The 18,810-nt window shown below is 42.2% G+C and overlaps 1 protein-coding gene across 2 annotated transcripts in view; it reads left to right on the plus strand.

The window, feature by feature from the left end:
• MTMR7 (myotubularin related protein 7) overlaps positions 1-18,810 on the plus strand; it is a 95,012-nt gene that overhangs the window by 23,669 nt on the left and 52,533 nt on the right. The window contains exons 2-3 of one of the 2 annotated variants that reach the window (XM_060291397.1): positions 14,054-14,176; positions 15,381-15,543. In XM_060291397.1, the coding sequence (XP_060147380.1) occupies positions 14,054-14,176; positions 15,381-15,543 (286 nt within the window). Of the gene's footprint in view, positions 1-14,053; positions 14,177-15,380; positions 15,544-18,810 lie in introns of those variants that run through there. The other variant, XM_060291398.1, reaches the window with a different exon arrangement.

The raw sequence follows: 18,810 nt of genomic DNA on the forward strand, positions 1-18,810 counted from the left end.
TGCTGAGAGATGGCGGGGGGTGGGGGTGGGGCTGGGGGCTTTGAACCCCTGGCCAGTCTGATCGTTATGGTTAAATGCTTCATTAAAATCCCTTTTGGCTGCAGCCTTATGAAGTTGAGACTTCTGTCTCTTGCTCCTGGAAGAGTCCTGACAGAGGTGGAGTCACATAATCTGCGGGCAGTGTTACTAATTAGGAGTCTCTGGGTAACCGGTTTGGGTCCCTGGCACAGAATAGACACTCAACAAATTAATAACATGAATTAATAAATTAATTACATTAACAAAGGTTAAACTGATGGGTGGCAGCCGTCTCAGGGATTTTTAATAGGTGCCTTGCTTTGTAGTATATCTGACTGTATTGACTTAGTTTTAGAGAATAATTCAGCTTCATAGCGGGATACATTTTTAAAAGACTTAATTTTTCAGGCAGCTTGAAAATAGGATTATTTTCATGCAGTCTGAATGTGTGTATCCTACCCGCATCTCTCTCTGTGTTATGTCAAAGATATTTTATAAATTTTATGAAGGGCAGGATGTCCTAAGTATTTCTTCTGGTTACATGCCATATATTTTCTTGGATTGTGTTTTGTGATTTTTGCCTTTCCCTCATTTCTTCTCCAATATCTGACCTCTGAATAAAATGGTCCTGGGAAAAGACTTTCATTAGTTTTATAGTTTTAAACAGATTAAATCTGCCTTTTGGGAGAAGGATTGGTGTTTCTGATTTTTCTACCAAACGGCTGGATTAGAAAACTCCTGAAGCTTCCTGACTACCCCCGTTTTTTAAAAAAATATATTTATTTATTTACTTATTTTTGCCTGCGTTGGGTCTTCGTTGCTGCACGCGGGCTTTCCCTAGTTGCAGTGGGGGGGGGCTACTCTTCATTGTGGTGCACGGGCTTCTCATTGTGGTGGCTTCTCTCATTGCGGAGCATGGGCTCTAGGCTCGCGGGCTTCAGTAGTTGGCGCGAGGGCTCAGTAGTTGTGGCTCACGGGCTTAGTTGCTCCGCGGCATGTGGGATCTTCCCGGACCAGGGCTCGAACCCATGTCCCCTGCATTGGCAGGCGGATTCTTAACCACTGCGTCACCAGGGAAGTCCCTGACTACCCCCTTTTATGAGTTCAAGCAACTTTATGCAACTAGGAAAAATGTGTATCTCTTAATTACTTTAATTAAAATTTTTTTGCAAACAAGTTTATTATATGACATTTTACCATGTGATTTTATTTTATTTTTTTGATGTGGATCATTTTTAAAGTATTGAATTTGTTACAGTATTGTATCTGTTTTATGTTTTGGTTTTTTGGCGGCGAGGCACGTGGGATCTTGGCTCCCTGACCAGGGATCCAACCACACCCCCTGCATTGGAAGGCGAAGTCTTTACCGCTAGATCGCCAGGGAAGTCCCTACCATGTGGTTTTATTTTTCCAGTTTTATTGAGATATAATTGACATAGAACATTGTATTGGTTTAAGGTATGCAGTATAATGATTTGATATATGTGTATATTGCAAAATGATTACCACAGTGTTATTAGCACTCATCACTTCATATAGTTAACAATTTTTTTCTTGTGATAAGAATTTTTAAGATATACTCGCTTAGCAACTTTCAAATATACAATACAGTATTGAAAGTACTTATTATTATTATTTTTTTTTGCGGTACGCGGGCCTCTCACTGTTGTGGCCTCTCCCGTTGCGGAGCACAGGCTCCGGACGCGCAGGCTCCGCGGCATGTGGGATCCTCCTGGCCCGGGGCACGAACCTGTGTCTCCTGCATCAGCAGGCAGACTCCCAACCACTGCGCCACCAGGGAAGCCTGAAAGTACTTCTTTTTAAATTGGAAAAATCAGATGCTTGTTTTCCCTATTATAAGAGATTATGACAATTCCAAGCGGTCTGAAGAATGTTTTATTGCTTCACTTTTTCTTCATCTATGTCAAAATATTCTGCAACTATCATTGAGTAGCCCATCTTTTTTGCAAACTCTGTCATTACCACTACTGTAACAGGGGAAATGGAATCACAGACACGAGGTGAGCATTCAGTGAGAGCAAAAATGAAATCTCCGAAGTCTCTGTTATGAACTTGTTTGTCAGTAATTACAGTTTATTCATAACTACAGAGATGGACGCCTTTCCTCTTTGTCTCTCACACATGTAGTTACTCGCAGGTGGAATCATTCCTTGTCCAGGAGCTCTGGGTTCAAACTTAAAACATCCTACTTGGCCTTCCCTTGTGGCGCAGTGGTTAAGAATCCACCTGCCAATGCAGGGGACACGGGTTCGATCCCTGGTCCGGGAAGATCCCACATGCCATGGAGCAACTAAGCCCACAAGCCACAGCTACTGAGCTCTTGTGCCACAACTACTAAAGCCCGTGCGCCTAGAGCCTGTGCTCCACAACAAGAGAAGCCACTGCAATGAGAAGCCCATGTACCGCAACGAAGAGTAGCCCTCACTCGCCGCAACAAGAGAAAGACCGCTTGCAGCAATGAAGACCTGATGCAGCCAAAAATAAATAAATTTATTAAAAAAATAATCCTACTTAGTGCCACAGGGACATCTACCATAAATGAAACATTTCTAAAATTGATGCATGGCTGGTGAGAAGTGCACCTTGATTCCTGACGTGGTTCTCCTGCTGCCAGAAGGTCATGGCACCTTATGACGTGAAACAGGCCAGAGCACCTGTCATGACTCTGGCCAGCTGGTCCTGGGACCACGTGGGAGCTAGGCTCCCCAGGCCTCCTTAGTACCATGGCGGGCATGCACCCCTCCAGACCAGTGAAGTGACTAGATGGCGTTAACGTGGCCATTTTAACTTAATGTTCTACACCGAGTTATCAGTGTTTTAGCTTTAGTCAGAACTTTTTTTTTTTTTTTTTGCGGTACGCGGGCCTCTCACTCTTGTGGCCTCTCCCGTTGCGGAGCACAGGCTCCGGACGCGCAGGCTCAGCGGCCATGGCTCACGGGCCCAGCCGCACTACGGCACGCGGGATCCTCCCGGAACGGGGCACGAACCCGCATCCCCCGCACCGGCAGGCGGACTCCCAACCACTGCACCACCAGAGAAGCCCTAGTCAGAACTTTTTACGTGTTAACCGTGTAACTCTGTCGTTGAAATTTTAGGGAAAATGGAGGATTTACAGTGTTAGGCTTGGACCGAGGGGGTAAAGTTGGGGACACATCTAGGGAACAGGTGTGGGCGTCAGACACTTCTGGTCTGAAATCTGGCTCTGCCGCTTTCTAGCTGCGGGGCCTTGGGCAGTAGGTCTACAGGCTGCATGTGTATTTTATCATTTGTTCAGTGGGACCACTACGTCTAGTTTTCAGCCAGGGTTAGAAATAGTGTGCGGACAACACTTAGTACGATACCTGACACTCAGCAGTTGCTCAGTTAATGTGAGTAGTGTTGTTATTATTACCCTTCTTTCATCCTTTCTGCTCAAGGGAGAAGTTGAGAGGAATCCTCCTCAACGGTGCTTCCTTCTTTACCTTCAGCTTTTCTAGAAAAGTCCTGAATGGGCCTGATTGTGATTGTCAGCAGTTCGTTCGTTCGTGAGCAGGTAGTGGGCACTGCTTGAAGCCAGCACAGCCTCTGCACCCAAGACGGTGGATACCTGAGGCCGGGCTCTGCCCGCGGGGGCTTCTCTCCGTTGGGCCCCGAACACTGGGCTGCAGTGCAGCCCCTGGGCCACTTTCAGAGAGTGTTGTGGCATCTGCTGTGGCCGAGGCTGGTGCTTCCTTTCCTTGGGAAATCGCGAGAGCTCTGTTGGCCAACCACGTTACCGAGGGGCTAAATTTCTTGAGATTTAATATTGAGTCATTATCGTGTGTATTTTCACAACTGCTGTTTTCTGGGTTTTCTAACGTCTCTCTGAAGCACCTCTGAGTTAACCTGTGCAAGTGTGGGAAGGCATTAAATACCTGTAGGTCCTTTACAGGAGTCAGAACCCAGACGGAGTCGCTCAGTTGCCTGCACCCAACGGTTCCCTTTCAAAACCAGAACCGGAACCAGAACCAGAGTCGAGGCCTCCTGACTTGCAGACAAATATTTTACTTTTCATGTTGCTGGACTTAGAAAATGTCATGATACCAAATTTAGCACGACAAACTATTTATCTAGTTGCTTTTCTTAGATTAGAACATAAACTTGTCTTCGGTTTTGGCCGCTGCAGACATTTTGATTTCTCCCTGTTCCGCAGCCTCTGGATCTCTTCCCCTGGCTGACTGGCCGTGACCCTCAGCCTGCTTTATACGGGTTAGAGGACTCACCTTCAGCCCAAGCAAAACTGGTGGGCAGTGCCGTTCATCTTCCTTTCTTTCATTAAAAGGTAACCCTACACTGCACTTTGGACTCCCTGTCCTACAGAGCAGCTTTTCTTTTCCAGATAGAGATGATTCTAGAACCCCAAAATGTTCAGTAGTCCAGTATTCAACCTGCAGGGTAGAAAGTAAAGACTTCTGTTCTCTTTAGATTGAAATTAGAAGGTGGTGCAATGGAGAATGGCTGCGGAGAGGCTGTGTCTCCCTGTGATGGATGGGGGAAGGATGCAGCCATACTTGTGTCCTGTTTCAGGCCTGGCAGTGCCGTGGAGGGGCCCCATGTTTTCACTGAGGCTTTTCAGCCTCGGCTTAGAAAAGCTGATGAAAGCTTTTTTTCCTCTCAATCTAACCTCAGCAGAGCGGGGATGGGAATGAAAAGGCTATTAAACTGGGGCACAGCCTTCTCCATTGAGTCTGTAAGATTCTTCAGGATGAGACAAAGACTCCATCCTATTCAGCCTTTTGTTCTTCTTCCCAGAACCTAACACCGTGCTACACAAAGGCATTTTGTTGAGTGGAATTGAATGTTTACTGTTCTTTCTTTTGGTTCTGAGAATCCTGAACATGTCCTCGTGCCAACATTTGGGTTCCCCTAGCCCATTCCCAGGCCTTTTGTCTTTGGGTTTATCTCAAAGAAGAATGTTCTCATAGTGGTTTGTGAATATAGTTTTACAATATAATTTTCTCTTAAATCATTCTGTTTTTTTAAAATTAATTAATTAATTAATTTTTGGCTGCGTTGGGTCTATCGTTGCTGTGCGCGGGCTTTCTCTAGTTGCGCCTAGCAGGGGCTACTCTTCCTTGCGGTGCGTGTGCTTCTCATTGCGGCGGCTTCTCTTGTTGTGGAGCACGGGCTCTAGGTGTGTGGGCACAGTAGTTGTGGGTCACGGGCTCTAGAGCGCAGGCTCAGTAGTTGTGGCGCACGGGCTTAGTTGCTCCGCGGCATGTGGGATCTTCCCGGACCAGGTCTCGAATCCGTGTCCCCTGCATTGGCAGGCGGATTCTTAACCACTGCGCCACCAGGGAAGTCCCAGCATTCTGTTTTCAAATACTAATTTCATGTATAAAGTTGCTTAAAATAATTGTTAACTGGTTATCCTAAACATATTAATTTTGGGTAACAGAACTAGAATGACCTCATAGGCATTCACCAGGGTCCACAGCCTTGGTGACCTGTGAGCTTGGCCTTTGGAGCTGGATAGACCTTAGCTCCAAGCTGAGCCTTCCCATGTACTGCTCGTGTGACCTGGGAAGATTTGTCAGGTCTCTAAACGTAACAGTGAAATGAAGATTATGTGAGGACCTAAGTCATGGGGTTATTGTGGGGATTAACTGAGGTCAGGTATGCAGTGAGAGCACAGTGCATGGCAGAGAGTAAGTTCTCCAAAAATGTTTAATTGTTGTTTTTATTATTATTATTTTGGTAATTTTTACACGAGCCAACTGACGGCTGGGATTGGCCTGACCCATGCCATGTTGGTAGTTATTTTGAACACCTCCATTCTATTCCCTTCAGAAGTCCAAAGCTCTTCCCAGAATCTCTGCCGGTTCCCTTGGATGTTTGCACTTTCACAGTCTCCTCTAGCATAATCTTCTGCTCCCACTGAATTAGTTCAGGTTATAGATTGTTTCACCATCCATTTAGGCACCTCTGGTCCATGACTCAGCTGTGTTGTATTAAAACCCGCCTCTTACTTAATTACACAGCCCTTGTCCAACCCATCAAGGCAGTACAGTATACAACCTACTCTCCTGAAGATTTGGGGCAAGGAAAGGTTCAGTAAAGCAACGGCAGAGATTAGATTTTTCCTCCCCATCCTTGGGTTTCTTTCCCCTGGCACTTTGCCACGTAATCAAAAAATGCTTAAAATAAGGTATAAATATTTTCTAAAATACACCAAAAGATTCACAGTGCTTGTGGTTTTTAAAAATATTTATTTGTTTTTGGCTGAGTTGGGTCTTCGTTGTGGTGAGTGGGCTTCTCATTGCAGTGGCTTCTCTTGTTGCAGAGCATGGGCTCTAGGCGTGTGGGCTTCAGGTGCTGTGGCACGTGGGCTCAGTAGTTGCGGCTCGCGGGCTCTAGAGTGCGGGCTCAGTAGTTGTGGCCCATGAGCTTAGTTGTTCCGCAGCACGTGGGATCTTCCTGGACTAGGGATTGAACCCGTGTCCCCTGCATTGGCAAGTGGATTCTTAACCACTGCGCCCAGGGAAGTCCCAGTGCTTGTGTTTCAATTATGGGCCTAGGGTGAGTTTCTTTCCCTCTTCTGTATTTCTGAATTTTTAAACATTGCATAAATAAGCATGTTTCTTAATTTTTAAAAAGACCAGTTTTAAAAGCTGGAGGAGAAGCTTTGTAGGACTGGGGAGACTTCAGTACAAGCAGGATAAACAAATCCTTGTCCAGTGATCCTCATCTCCTTTTTCTAATCTTTAAAACGTATTTCTCACAGTTTCCTCCGAATGGGAGTTACTTTATTTCCTGTGTGCATCACAGTGTGAGACGCCCCCTGGTTGGCAACCCTCATAGGCTGCTTTGTCTTGACCTGCCTATTGCTTCTGGAAAGCTCTTTGCATGCTTTGGTCTTTTGCTACTCCGGGATGGAGTTTGAGTGGTCAGGTTCCCAGCTCTGGCTTCTGCCCTCACTTCCGCGAAGAGTAGAATCTCCACTTTCTCAGCTCTGATGAGTTCACTCCTCCAGCCGTTGTGTTATGGCTTCTGATCCCAGGGCTCCCACGACCCCTTCTGCATCTTCCGTGATGCTGAGTCCAATGGGCATTTTACGGTTCTTGCCTTACTTGATTTCTCAGCAGCAATCGGCATAAACATTCTCCTTTTAAACCACTCCCTCTGCACCCTCTCCCCTGACAGCACGCTCTCCTGATTTTCCTCCTAACTGGCCATTCCTCCAAGTTTGCTTTTCTGATTCCTCCTCTTCCTTCAGAGCTTTAAGTGTTGGATGCCCTCAGGTCTTTCCTCTTGTCACTTTGCATGCTCTCCCGAGGTAACCTCTTTCAGTCCCATGATTTCAAATATAATTTATATGCCAGTGACTAATAACTGCATTTCAGCAAACCTAAGACATCAGTGATTGTAAAATGCACTGAGATTTTATTTACCACAGAGAAAGAAAAAGTGCTGCCAGTTAAATGCCACAGTGGCTTCTTACCACATTAATCATAAGATACATTCCATTTTTGGAAATGTCAGAAAGTGAAAAATGTACACTCAAGAGTTAATGATAATAGTGTAATATCTTTTGCATAGATGAATTGCCATTTGCAGAGCACGAATGCCAAGTGTGTCTTAAGCGTGGTGTTCCCAGGAACATGCAAATGAATTGCAATAAGTTTGTCTTAAGAAGCTGGTGGTTTCCTGGGCTTCCCTGGTGGCGCACTGGTTAAGAATCCACCTGCCACTGCAGGGGACACGGGTTCAAGCCCTGGTCCAGGAAGATCCCACATGCCATGGAGCAACTAAGCCCGTGCACCACAAGTACTGAACCCACGTGCCACAACTACAGAAGCCCGTGAGCCTAGAGCCCATGCTCCACAACAAGAGAAGCCACCGCAATGAGAAGCCCACACACTGCAACGAAGAGTAGCCCCACTCACCACAACTAGAGAAAGCCTGTGCGCAGCAACAAAGACCCAACGCAGCCAAAAATAAATAAATAAAATTAATTTATATATATAAAAAAAAGAAGCTGGTGGTTTCCTGAGAGTCATTATCTCTCCAAGTATGAAAGAAGCCTTATTACCATATAGTTTATTACATGTGTAGATGAGGTAGAATTAAGTCAGCTCGACAGTGAGGCAGTTATTGAACCAATGGGGCTTCATGATGGTGCCCAAACTCTTGAGATTTATTTCATTTTTTTCTAGAATTGACTGACTCTAGCATCACAGTCAGGAATGTTCTGGCTGTCTTAGTGTAAACCACGTGGTGGTCCCAATTTTAGTGCTCCCATCTTCACAGAAATTCTCAGATTACGGGATTTTAATTTTTATTACTCATTTCTTTTATTACATCACTGGGAAATCATGCTGTTGGTGTTTCCCTCATTTTTTTTCCCCTCCCTCCCCTTCAGCCTTACTTTTGACAGCTGTGAGACCTGTGAGAACGATTGCCAAATCTTGAAATGTAATTTTGCTGCGGCAGCATCCAAAGTTAACAAAAAGACATGGAAAAAGCTCATTAAGTGTTTTAACCTACCACCATCTGCAAACCTTCTTCTGTTCCACTGAGGTTTTCTAAAAATAATCTAAGTGGTATAGCTTTCTTCACTTCTATAGGGAGAATAATTCATACTAAATACTTTGGCTTCAAAATATTATCTTATGTTCAATGTGGTTACGCTAATAAAGTTTTGTTTCATTGGTTCTAAGTGCAGAGAGAATTATTTACATTCTGTTTTTAGATATTTTTAATTGGTATATCAATCCTGGACCTCTGGTTAATTTAGCTAGGCACATTTCAGCATGCAAATGAGTTTTTCCCCATAGAAATGTCCTAAAAATAATATATCCCCTTGCTTTTCTCCTCCCACAGTCTCTTCCATGATAACTTTCTCATAGTCACTTCAGAATAGAATGTTTAATGACAAAAATTTAAATACCATAATCCAATCCCGTGGGAATTGAAAAATATTCTCTTTAAGAACTCTTGGGTCAAAGAAGAAATAAAGGGCTTCCCTGGTGGTGCAGTGGTTGAGAGTCCGCCTGCCGATGCAGGGGACACGGGTTCGTGCCCCGGTCCATGAAGATCCCACATGCCGCGGAGCGTCTGGGCCCGTGAGCCATGGCCGCTGAGCCTGCGCGTCCGGAGCCTGTGCTCCGCAACGGGAGAGGCCACAACAGTGAGAGGCCCGCATACCGCAAAAAAAAAGAAGAAATAAAAACTGCAGTTATAAACTACCTAGAAAGTAATAAGAATGATAATATTGCAAACAAAACTCATAAGATGCAGCCAAAGATTTAGCTGGGGGAAAATGATTGGACTTAAAGCTTGTTATTAATCAAAAAGAATGAAAATTGATGAGCTATTACACCCAAGAATTTAAAACTGAGCAAACAGGGACTTCCCTGGTGGTCCAGTGGTTAAGACTCCATGCTTCCATGGCAGGGGTTGCAGATTCGATCCCTGGTCGGGGAACTAAGATCCTACATGCCTCATGGCGCAGCCAAAAAGAAAAAGAAAATTATAAAAAAAATTAAAGTGAACAAAGAAACAAAAACCACATGATATACTCAAGGAAAGCATGTTAAAACATTTATTAACAAACACAAGCAAAAAGTAACGATTGGAAAAGAGAAAAATTAACTTGATAAATCCAAGACCTGTTACTTAGAAGAAAAACATATGCATACCTAATCACAAAGAAATAAGAACATAGTTCACAATATTAGGACTGAGAGAAGGGGTAAGGAGAGAGGGATTTACCCACAGACAAGAATTAAAAGATTGTAAAGAATTTGAAAATCGGCAATAAGATAATTTGAAAAGAAAATAGATATCAAAATGAGATTTAGTAAAAAATAGAAACATTGAACAGATCTATAATTGCACAAAAAATTGAATTATTAAAGTCTTGTTTCTGTATAAAGAAGTACCCATATTTCCTTCAAATACTAAGTAATTTGTATGTTGAAAGCTTCCTAAATAATTTATGTAATTTTAACTGTAATGATTTCTTAAGAGCAGAGATGCAAAAAAACCAAAAGGGAAAACAAGAATAAAACAATTATAGCAGATAAAATATAAGGAGTATTGAAACACTAAGACACCGATTCCAAGTTGGTCATATACCAAGATCCAAGACTTCTTTAAGGATTAAGAAATCTATTACTATTATTAATAGCACAGGACTAAAATAAAAAAGTAAATATTCATCCAAATATATATTTAAAAGGCATGATGTTCATTCCTCATTTTCAAAAATCAAAACTCTTATAGGAGTAGGTCACTTCCACTATGTGATTTTTAAAAAAATCAACATCAAACTCAAGGGTAAAATATAGGAAGTGTTCCCATTAAAAACACATGTGCACATGAAAAGATGTTAGCATCATTAACCATTAGGGAAATGCAACTAAAAGTCACAAGATACTATCTCATACCTACTAGGATGGCTATGATCAAAAAAAGAAATTATTTAACAAGGGTTTGCAAAGACATGGAGAAATTAGAACCCTTATAGATTGGTGGTGGGAATGTAAAATGATACAACCACTTTGGATTTGGAAAATAGTCTGGGAGTTCCTCAAAAGGTTAAACAAAGAGTTACATATGAACCGGCACAATTCCATTCCTAGGTATATATACACCTAACATATGTCCTCATAAAAACTTGTATGAGAAAAAACTTGTATAAGAATGTTCATAGCAGCATTATTAATAATAACCAGGGCTTCCCTGGTGGCGCAGTGGTTGAGAATCTGCCTGCCAATGCAGGGGACACGGGTTCGAGCCCTGGTCTGGGAAGATCCCACATGCCGCGGAGCAGCTAGGCCCGTGAGCCACAAATACTGAGCCTATGCGTCCGGAGCCTGTGCTCCGCAACAAGAGAGGCCGCGATAGTGAGAGACCCACATACCACATCGAAGAGTAGCCCTCGCTCGCCGCAACTAGAGAAAGCCCTCGCATAGAAATGAAGACCCAACACAGCCAAAAATAAATAAATAATTAAAAAAAATAATAGTAATAATAACCAAAAGGTAGAAACAACCCTAATGTCCATCAGCTGACAGATAGATAAACTAAAATGTGGTATATCCATATAATGGAATATTTTTGACAGTAAAAATAAATGAAGTACTGACACATTCTACAAATGGATGAACTTTGATTGAAACACGGATTGAAAACATGATGCTAAGTGAAATAAACCAGTCACAGAGTACAACAGACTGTACGATTCAGTTCATATGAAGTGTCTGGAATAAGCAAATCCATTGAGACAGAAAGTCGATTGATGGTTGCCTAGTGCTGAGGTGGTTAGTGGGGAAAGAGCACTGACTGCTACTGGGAACAGGGTTTCCTCCTCGGGTGATGAAGATGCTGTAACATTGACGGTAGTAGTGGTTGCACAATGATGATCTACACAGTGCTGTGAATATACTAAAAAGCGTTGAGTCGTATACTCTTAATGGGTGAATTGTATGGTATCTGAATTCTGTCTCAATAAAACTGTTATTAAACCAATGAAAAGCAACACAAGAGTGTTGTTACCACTGTTATTTACTGTTATTCTGAAGGTTCTAGTTAATGCCATTAAACAAGGGGAATGAAGGTATAAATATTGGAAAGGAAGAGAGAAATTATTACGGAAAATATTCCTGTCTACTCGGAACATCCAAGAGACTTTGGTGAAAGAATTATTAGAACTAGTAAAAGAGTTTGGTAAAGAGGCAGTTATAAAACATACAAATAACAATTAAGCCATAGGCTACTATCCTTACTATATAAACTGTTTTCATGAATGTATAAGAAATGATGACCACCTGGTACGAAAGTAAACCAATGATGTGAGGACCATTTACGAAAGAGACAGACTGATGAATAACCATGTGAAAGAATGTGGAGCACTGTAGTAACAAAAGAAGTTTTTTTTTTTTTTTTGCGGTACGCGGGCCTCTCACTGTTGCGGCCTCTCCCGTTGCGGAGCACAGGTTCCGGACGCGCAGGCCCAGCGGCCATGGCTCACGGGCCCAGCCGCTCGGCGGCATGTGGGATCCTCCCGGACCGGGGCACGAACCCGTGTCCCCTGCATCGGCAGGCGGACTCTCAACCACTGCGCCACCAGGGAAGCCCTCAAAAGAAGTATTTTTTAAAACCATAAGCTGGTAGGTTAAGAACACTGCTGTTGAATGACCATTCTTGATACACATAGACATTCACAAGGCCTCAGGAATGATGCAACCACCCCCCGCATAAATTGTATGCCCCCCAATTATAGTAAATACCTGATTCTTTATTTGCCTCATTAGATCCCTGGAAATTGGGAAGAAGTGGGACAAGACGCTCAAGTACTATTCCCAGAAGGCTAGTTTGGTTCTAAGGGCTCAGAGGAAACTGAGGCAGTGGAATGTGTGGAGTGATGTTTGCCCTTGGAGTTGTCCTGACGGTCCTGAGGGGTGTCCATTCAGTCCGCTGTCCCTGCAGGGCTTCCTGGAGCGGTTGAGAAGCCTTGGGCTCTCCAACTGCATCAGCACAACAGCTTCTATATTAGACGAAAGAATGGAGCACATATGATTCACTAGTCTCTCAGCTGCCTCATGGAAGCAAGTCACCATCCTGATTTGAGGGATGAGGGTTGAGCCAGTGTCTTTTTTTTTTTTTTTTACATCTTTATTGGAGTATAATTGCTTTACAATGGTGTGTTAGTTTCTGCTTTATAACAAAGTGAATCAGTTATACATATATCCCCATATCCCCTCCCTCTTGCATCTCCCTCCCTCCCACCCTCCCTATCCTACCCCTCTAGGTGGTCACAAAGCACCGAGTTGATCTCCCTGTGCTTTGCAGCTGCTTCCCACTAGCTATCTACCTTACGTTTGGTAGTGTATCTTTCTGTAGATGGTTGATCCTTGGCAGTAGTAAGTAGCATTGCTAAGCACTGCCATCCTTACTAGAATGTTCATCGAGTGTTTGGGGTGGCTCTGCCTTATTGAAGTCGTCGTTGCTGCTCTTTTCGTTTGTAGAAACTGTCTTGTCATTTCCTTTACATTTCATATTGAAATGACCCCGATGCACATGTTCTTGAAATTACTCTACATTTCAGAGATGTATGCTTGATAAAAGTTGTTTCCAGAAGTCTCCTGTAGCAGTTTGAATTTTAGCTCAGGAGTGAGCATTCTATTTATTAGAAAGATTTTATTATAAATATTAGCATCTTAATTTGGTAGATTTTCTTGCTAAGCATTGCAGAACATTCTTCTGATACTTTTTGCTCCTGTATGTATATTTGTATTTCCTACTAGTTTATATGGAAGCAGATAACCTTGGGGCCATTTCTACAACTGAGAAACACATAGGAAAATACATTATTTTTTTAATAGAATGCTATTCATATATAGTTAATGTGTAAACTCAACTTTCATGTGTATGCTTCCTGCCTTAAAATTACATAATTACAGTGAAGTAAAAATGTTGACCTATTTAAAACACAGAAAGGGTATTCTTAAAGAATAGGATCTATACATGGGGAGGGGGAAGGGTAAGCTGGGACAAAGTGAGAGTGGCATGGACATACATACACTACCAAATGTAGAATAGATAGCTAGTGGGAAGCAGCCGCATAGCACTGGGAGATCAGCTCGGTGCTTTGTGACCACCTAGAGGGGTGGGATAGGGAGGGTGGGAGGGAGATGCAAGAGGAGGGGATATGGGGATATATGTATACGTATAGCTGATTCACTTTGTTATACAGCACAAACTAACACAACATTGTAAAGCAATTATACTCCAGTAAAGATCTTAAAAAAAAAAATAGGGTCTCTAACACTTTTGTGGTACATTTAAGGTTCTATTTAAGGAATTGGTGAATTTTTATCTTTTGATATACAGAATCATTGTGAGATCTAATTAAGAGGGAAAGTTTTGGTTTTTATTATTGGGAGAATTTTCAAAATCATATTTGGATTAAGCTCGAGATTACTTACTGATTGCTTTTTGTGAATAGCTTTTTTGCTCTCCTCTAACCCTGTCACATTAATTTCTCTAGGTTGAAAATGTCCGCTTGGTAGATCGAATATCTTCTAAAAAGGCGGCCCTTGGTACTTTGTATTTGACGGCTACTCATGTCATATTTGTGGAAAATGCACCTGACACAAGGAAAGAAACATGGGTATGCATTCCTCATTGTTGGCTTTATGTGTTTTCCATTGTTTTAAGTAACAAGTTTTGACGCCCTCTTTTTTTGTTTGGCCTCAGGGTGAGGAGGGTGGGATTTGGCGTTTGGGTGTTCAGAGGACTCTTCTTGGAATGTGGGTTTTGCCTTTTTTCTGTAAAGGGGCACATCCACTTGATCTGTTTACTCATTTTAAGCACCAATTATTTGAACATCATCAGAGACATAGAAATAGCCAGAGCTATAAGTGCTTCGTGTCACAGCTGTCAAGTAGAGATTCAATAATGTTAGTGTACCAGATACAGCATTTCCACAGTGCTTTACGTGCAATCCACTTTATTTGTAGCATCCTGTAATGCAGGCCATTTAGTCATCTTATTATGTTGTCTGCAGTTTTCTCATAACTTAAAAAAGAAAAAAAAGTCTAGGGAACAGTCCCATCATCAGGTATTTCTGCTACATAATAATGAGACCAGTAGATAGTTCTTATTTTATATAGCCACCCAACCATGACATTATGACCAGAACCAGAGTCCCTGAGTTGTAGATTTTGCCTTTTCTGTAGTCTGTAGACTTTATCTTTTCAGCAGAAGGTGGCAGGCACTACTTAGTGGAGAGGAATTTAAAGAATGAAGTGTTGCCACTGAGCAGAGAGAGACCCTCCTGAAACGCCAGAGCACTTCAGCATGATTTGCTTTCAAGTAAATCTCTTCTGCAGCGTGCCTGACCACCAAGAGCTTCGAAAACAACGATCTCACGTTGCTGTTGAACTTGAGAGCATTCCATGTGGAATTGAGGAGCATGGTGGTACCTCCCAGCGGAGCTGTCTCTAGCTTTTGTTGATTGCAAGGTTTACTTTACTAACTTCTCATGACCTTATTTAATTTTAGCTACTCAGTGCATTGCAACATTTGACGGCCTAAATGTTCCCTTACCTGGACCTGTGCAGAATTGTATGCCGAATAGTTTGCTTCATATAATTAGCTTGGATATCAGAAAGCTTGGCACTGAAAAATAAAATGATAAATTCAGACAGTGGGCTCTTACCCCAGACACGTAGATTCTCGTCATCTGAGTGCAAGCCAGCTGAAGGTCAGGGAGTGTTTCCTGTCTATGTGTGTGGCTCAGAGATCTGTGTTACTTTTTGTCCTATGTGTCTGTTATTTGTGCTTAGTTTACCCATATTAACTTTTGGTGGTAGATTCTTCACAGTCAGATTTCCACCATCGAGAAACAGGCGACAACGGCTACCGGGTGCCCTCTGCTCATTCGCTGCAAGAACTTTCAGCTCTTACAGCTCATCATCCCTCAGGAAAGGGACTGCCATGACGTTTACATCTCTCTCATCCGCCTTGCAAGGCCAGGTAGGGCAGAGCGGCTCGGCATTCAGCTTGGACCCACTCTTAAGACATTCACAGATTGTGTTGAAGAAATATGGATAATACTTCATAAGTACAGTACTTTAGGAATTATCCCAGCCTTCAGAGGAGGCCAAGAAATCTGATAGAGTTCCTTGTCTTTTGGGGGGGCGCCTCTGTCTGAGTTACTTACTCTATGAGCTTCTTTCATTATTCATAGTTTTTATCTTGGAGGGGGTTTTAGTTGTGCTTCACTTTTGGGGTGAAATCATCCCAAAGTATGCCCTTCTGATACTGTGGTAGTCAAGCCACCTTGACTGGGCCCTAAGACAAAACCCACAAATGGTTTTGTGCGGAAAACATTGATATCCAACAGCTCTAGGGCAGTTTTCCCTATTTGGGGGCTTTTAAGGTTTGGTTTCTGTTGCTTTTTGATAGTGATATGTATTTCCCAAGCTTGGCATAACTAGACCTTTGTTAGCATCAGTGAATGTTCGGGGTATGTATATGTTGATTCTCCTAAACAAAACCTCCTTAAGTGTTGTGGGAAGAATGGCTGATTTGAAAAATATATGCTATCAGTTACTCTCTGGTTATATATCCCTCAACTTAGGGTCTTTAGAACTCTAGCTTATTATGCTTTAAGTCTAAGAAATTTATAGCTTACTATGCTGTCAATGTATGAAAATCTACACAGGTGTTTCTTGTGTACGTGGCTTGTGTGAACTGTAGGGTTCCTTTGTTCAGTGTCTTGGAAGTATACAGTGAAAGGAGATCATTTGTATAACAGTAACATCCATGGTAGTGTTTACCCAGAAGTCATTAATAAGGGAGATAGCACATGTGCTTATAGTTACTTTACTAAATGCTTTTTGATTCAGGACAAGAAGTTTGATTGTAAACTCTTCAAAGCATTTGGTTGGGTCCTCAGATTCTTATGATACAACTGTACTGTCTGTTGAGAGCTGAGAGCTAAAGTTACGTGATGGGAACATCAGAATCTGATCATTATGAACTTGACTTTGCTCCCCTTTCAAGTCAGCCCGTTGAGGCTTTTTCATCTCAGTGTGTTGAAAAGAACTGCCGAGTTAGCCAGAAAAGCAGTTGAACTTTTTGGAGGGCGCACTATAATTGGAACAGAAGTTCTGGGAAGATGTACGTGAGGTTGCATGTAGCAGAGAATGCGAGGGGAATTGCGTGCCAGCAGTTTCTGTGTCACTGATTAATGGATGTACTGGATGGTAAATGTGCTCTGACTGGATTAATGGGATTTAGGAATAGCCCAGAGAACTGGGAAAGGGCTGAGGCACTGGAAGAGTAGATCACAGTGGCGGTGAGGGCTCTGGCCCCAGATGACAGTGAGTGCCCAGATTCACATTGCGAGGGTCCCCAGGGAGGAAAATCACTGTGTTCCCCTGCTTTTAAAAATATACACTTTTTCTTAAAGATGAAGTTTTGGGAGTTCAGTATTAGCTGTAGCCAGAGACCAAAGAAAGAAATTATAGTCATTAATTGAATTAAAGCCATTACCTTAGAAGATTTTTTAAAAAGCCACCAGCATTGTGAAACATTGGAATTAGAAATGCCAGTTTATGTAAAACATAGTACTTTCATGAGTATGGGAAGAGGAAATAGAATGCAAGCAGCTTCACAGTTGAATGCTGAAGGCAGTGCTAAAATTAGGACATATTGCAGCCTGTCACCTTGGAAGCAGGGTGTTGAATCTGGGTGGAGGTGAGGCAAGGTGGGAGGGAGTTTCCACCAGGAGTGTGGTGGCTTCTCAGACCATCCCAGGACCTTTTACAAATTACATCTTTGCACTCCTCAAGGTATTTCAGAAGAGGGGTGTGTGTGTGTGTGTGTGTGTGTGTGTGTGTGTGTGTGTGTGTGTGTGTGTGTGTGTGTGTGTGTGTGTGTGTGTGTGTGTGTGTGTGTGTGTGTGTGTGTGTGTGTGTGTGTGTGTGTGTGTGTTCTCTGGGGTTATTGTGGTTGGTCACCAGCACAAACCATGTGTTTTCAGCTCCCCTTATGGGCACAGCTAAGGTCCTGTAGAGGACACTTTTTTTTTTTTAACAAAAGAAGAAATGTTTGGGAGTCCATTTCAGTCAAGGCCTATGAAGGAGATAGCTTCAAAGCTCTTGCGAGTCTGTCTTCACCGAATTACGATTTCTGGGATAAGTGTAAATCAAATGACTAAAAAATTTGTCTAGATTTTATTGGTTTGTCTTCCATATGAATTCAGATTGGTCAGAATTTGGTCATGGACTCTAAAAGATCCCAGCCAAACAATAACGTAGCCAAATCCAGTAAGCTCCTTAATTCTTCGTAAAGAGATAAGTTAAAATAGGGCTGTGGCCCAAATGAGAAAAGAAATTAATGCTGTAGATCTGATGTCCTAATAAGGGTATACATTTTTCTGATTTGAAGACCCCTGTTTCTCAGAGGGCTTCCATTTTCCCCATGTTCTTTCTTTCCTCCTCCCTCTAATTAGCCTCCTGCTGGTTATTTTTTTGTATCAATTATCTTTGCCTCTGTAGTGTTCTTGGGCCCTTTCATATTTAAGCCATCTCTTTTGTTTATTTTCCCACTTTTTATGAAATTGCAGTATTTTTTCAGCCCATCTTAGTCCCTAATTCTTCAGCATGTTTACTGTGATTTTTAAAAATCTCAGGATTGATATAGTCTAATTTGCCTAATTTAACTTTTTACTGTTCTTATCTAAGTCAGTGCCACTCAAGCAATTTTTACGGTAACAATTTCCTTTTTATTGATGATACTAATCTCCGGGTCCCGTAGCCCTTTTTTACTACGTGTTAGCTTCCACAGTCCTGATGTTTAATTCGATCACTTGTCTGTTCAAAATAGACAAGAAAGTTCTCATTTTTTTTTAATATGCAAAATCCAATTAATAGCTGTGTTATCTTCTCACCCCTCTTTAAATGGTTTTTCAAGTACGTTTATTTTCAGTTGGCTGAATTCATTAGGGCGTGTAGAGCAATTTAACTTTCTAAAGTTAAGGGTTAGGGTTTACTTTGGGTTCTAAAACCTCTGTGTTCTTCCAGTGACTGCTGGTGACTTTTCCCTTTCCTTCCTCATCCTTCACATTCTGCTGATGCTAATTCATGTTTGTGTTTCCTTTCGATTTTTAAAAAAATTTGCATAACAGTCAATAATGTAATTGGATTATTCAGGTTTTACATTGGTTGTTACAAGTTTCCTTTAGATTTTTTTTTTTTTTTTTTTTTTGTGGTTCGCGGGCCTCTCACTGTTGTG

Source organism: Globicephala melas, chromosome 21 (assembly GCF_963455315.2).
Source record: "Globicephala melas chromosome 21, mGloMel1.2, whole genome shotgun sequence".
In the NCBI taxonomy this organism is placed as follows: domain Eukaryota; kingdom Metazoa; phylum Chordata; class Mammalia; order Artiodactyla; family Delphinidae; genus Globicephala; species Globicephala melas.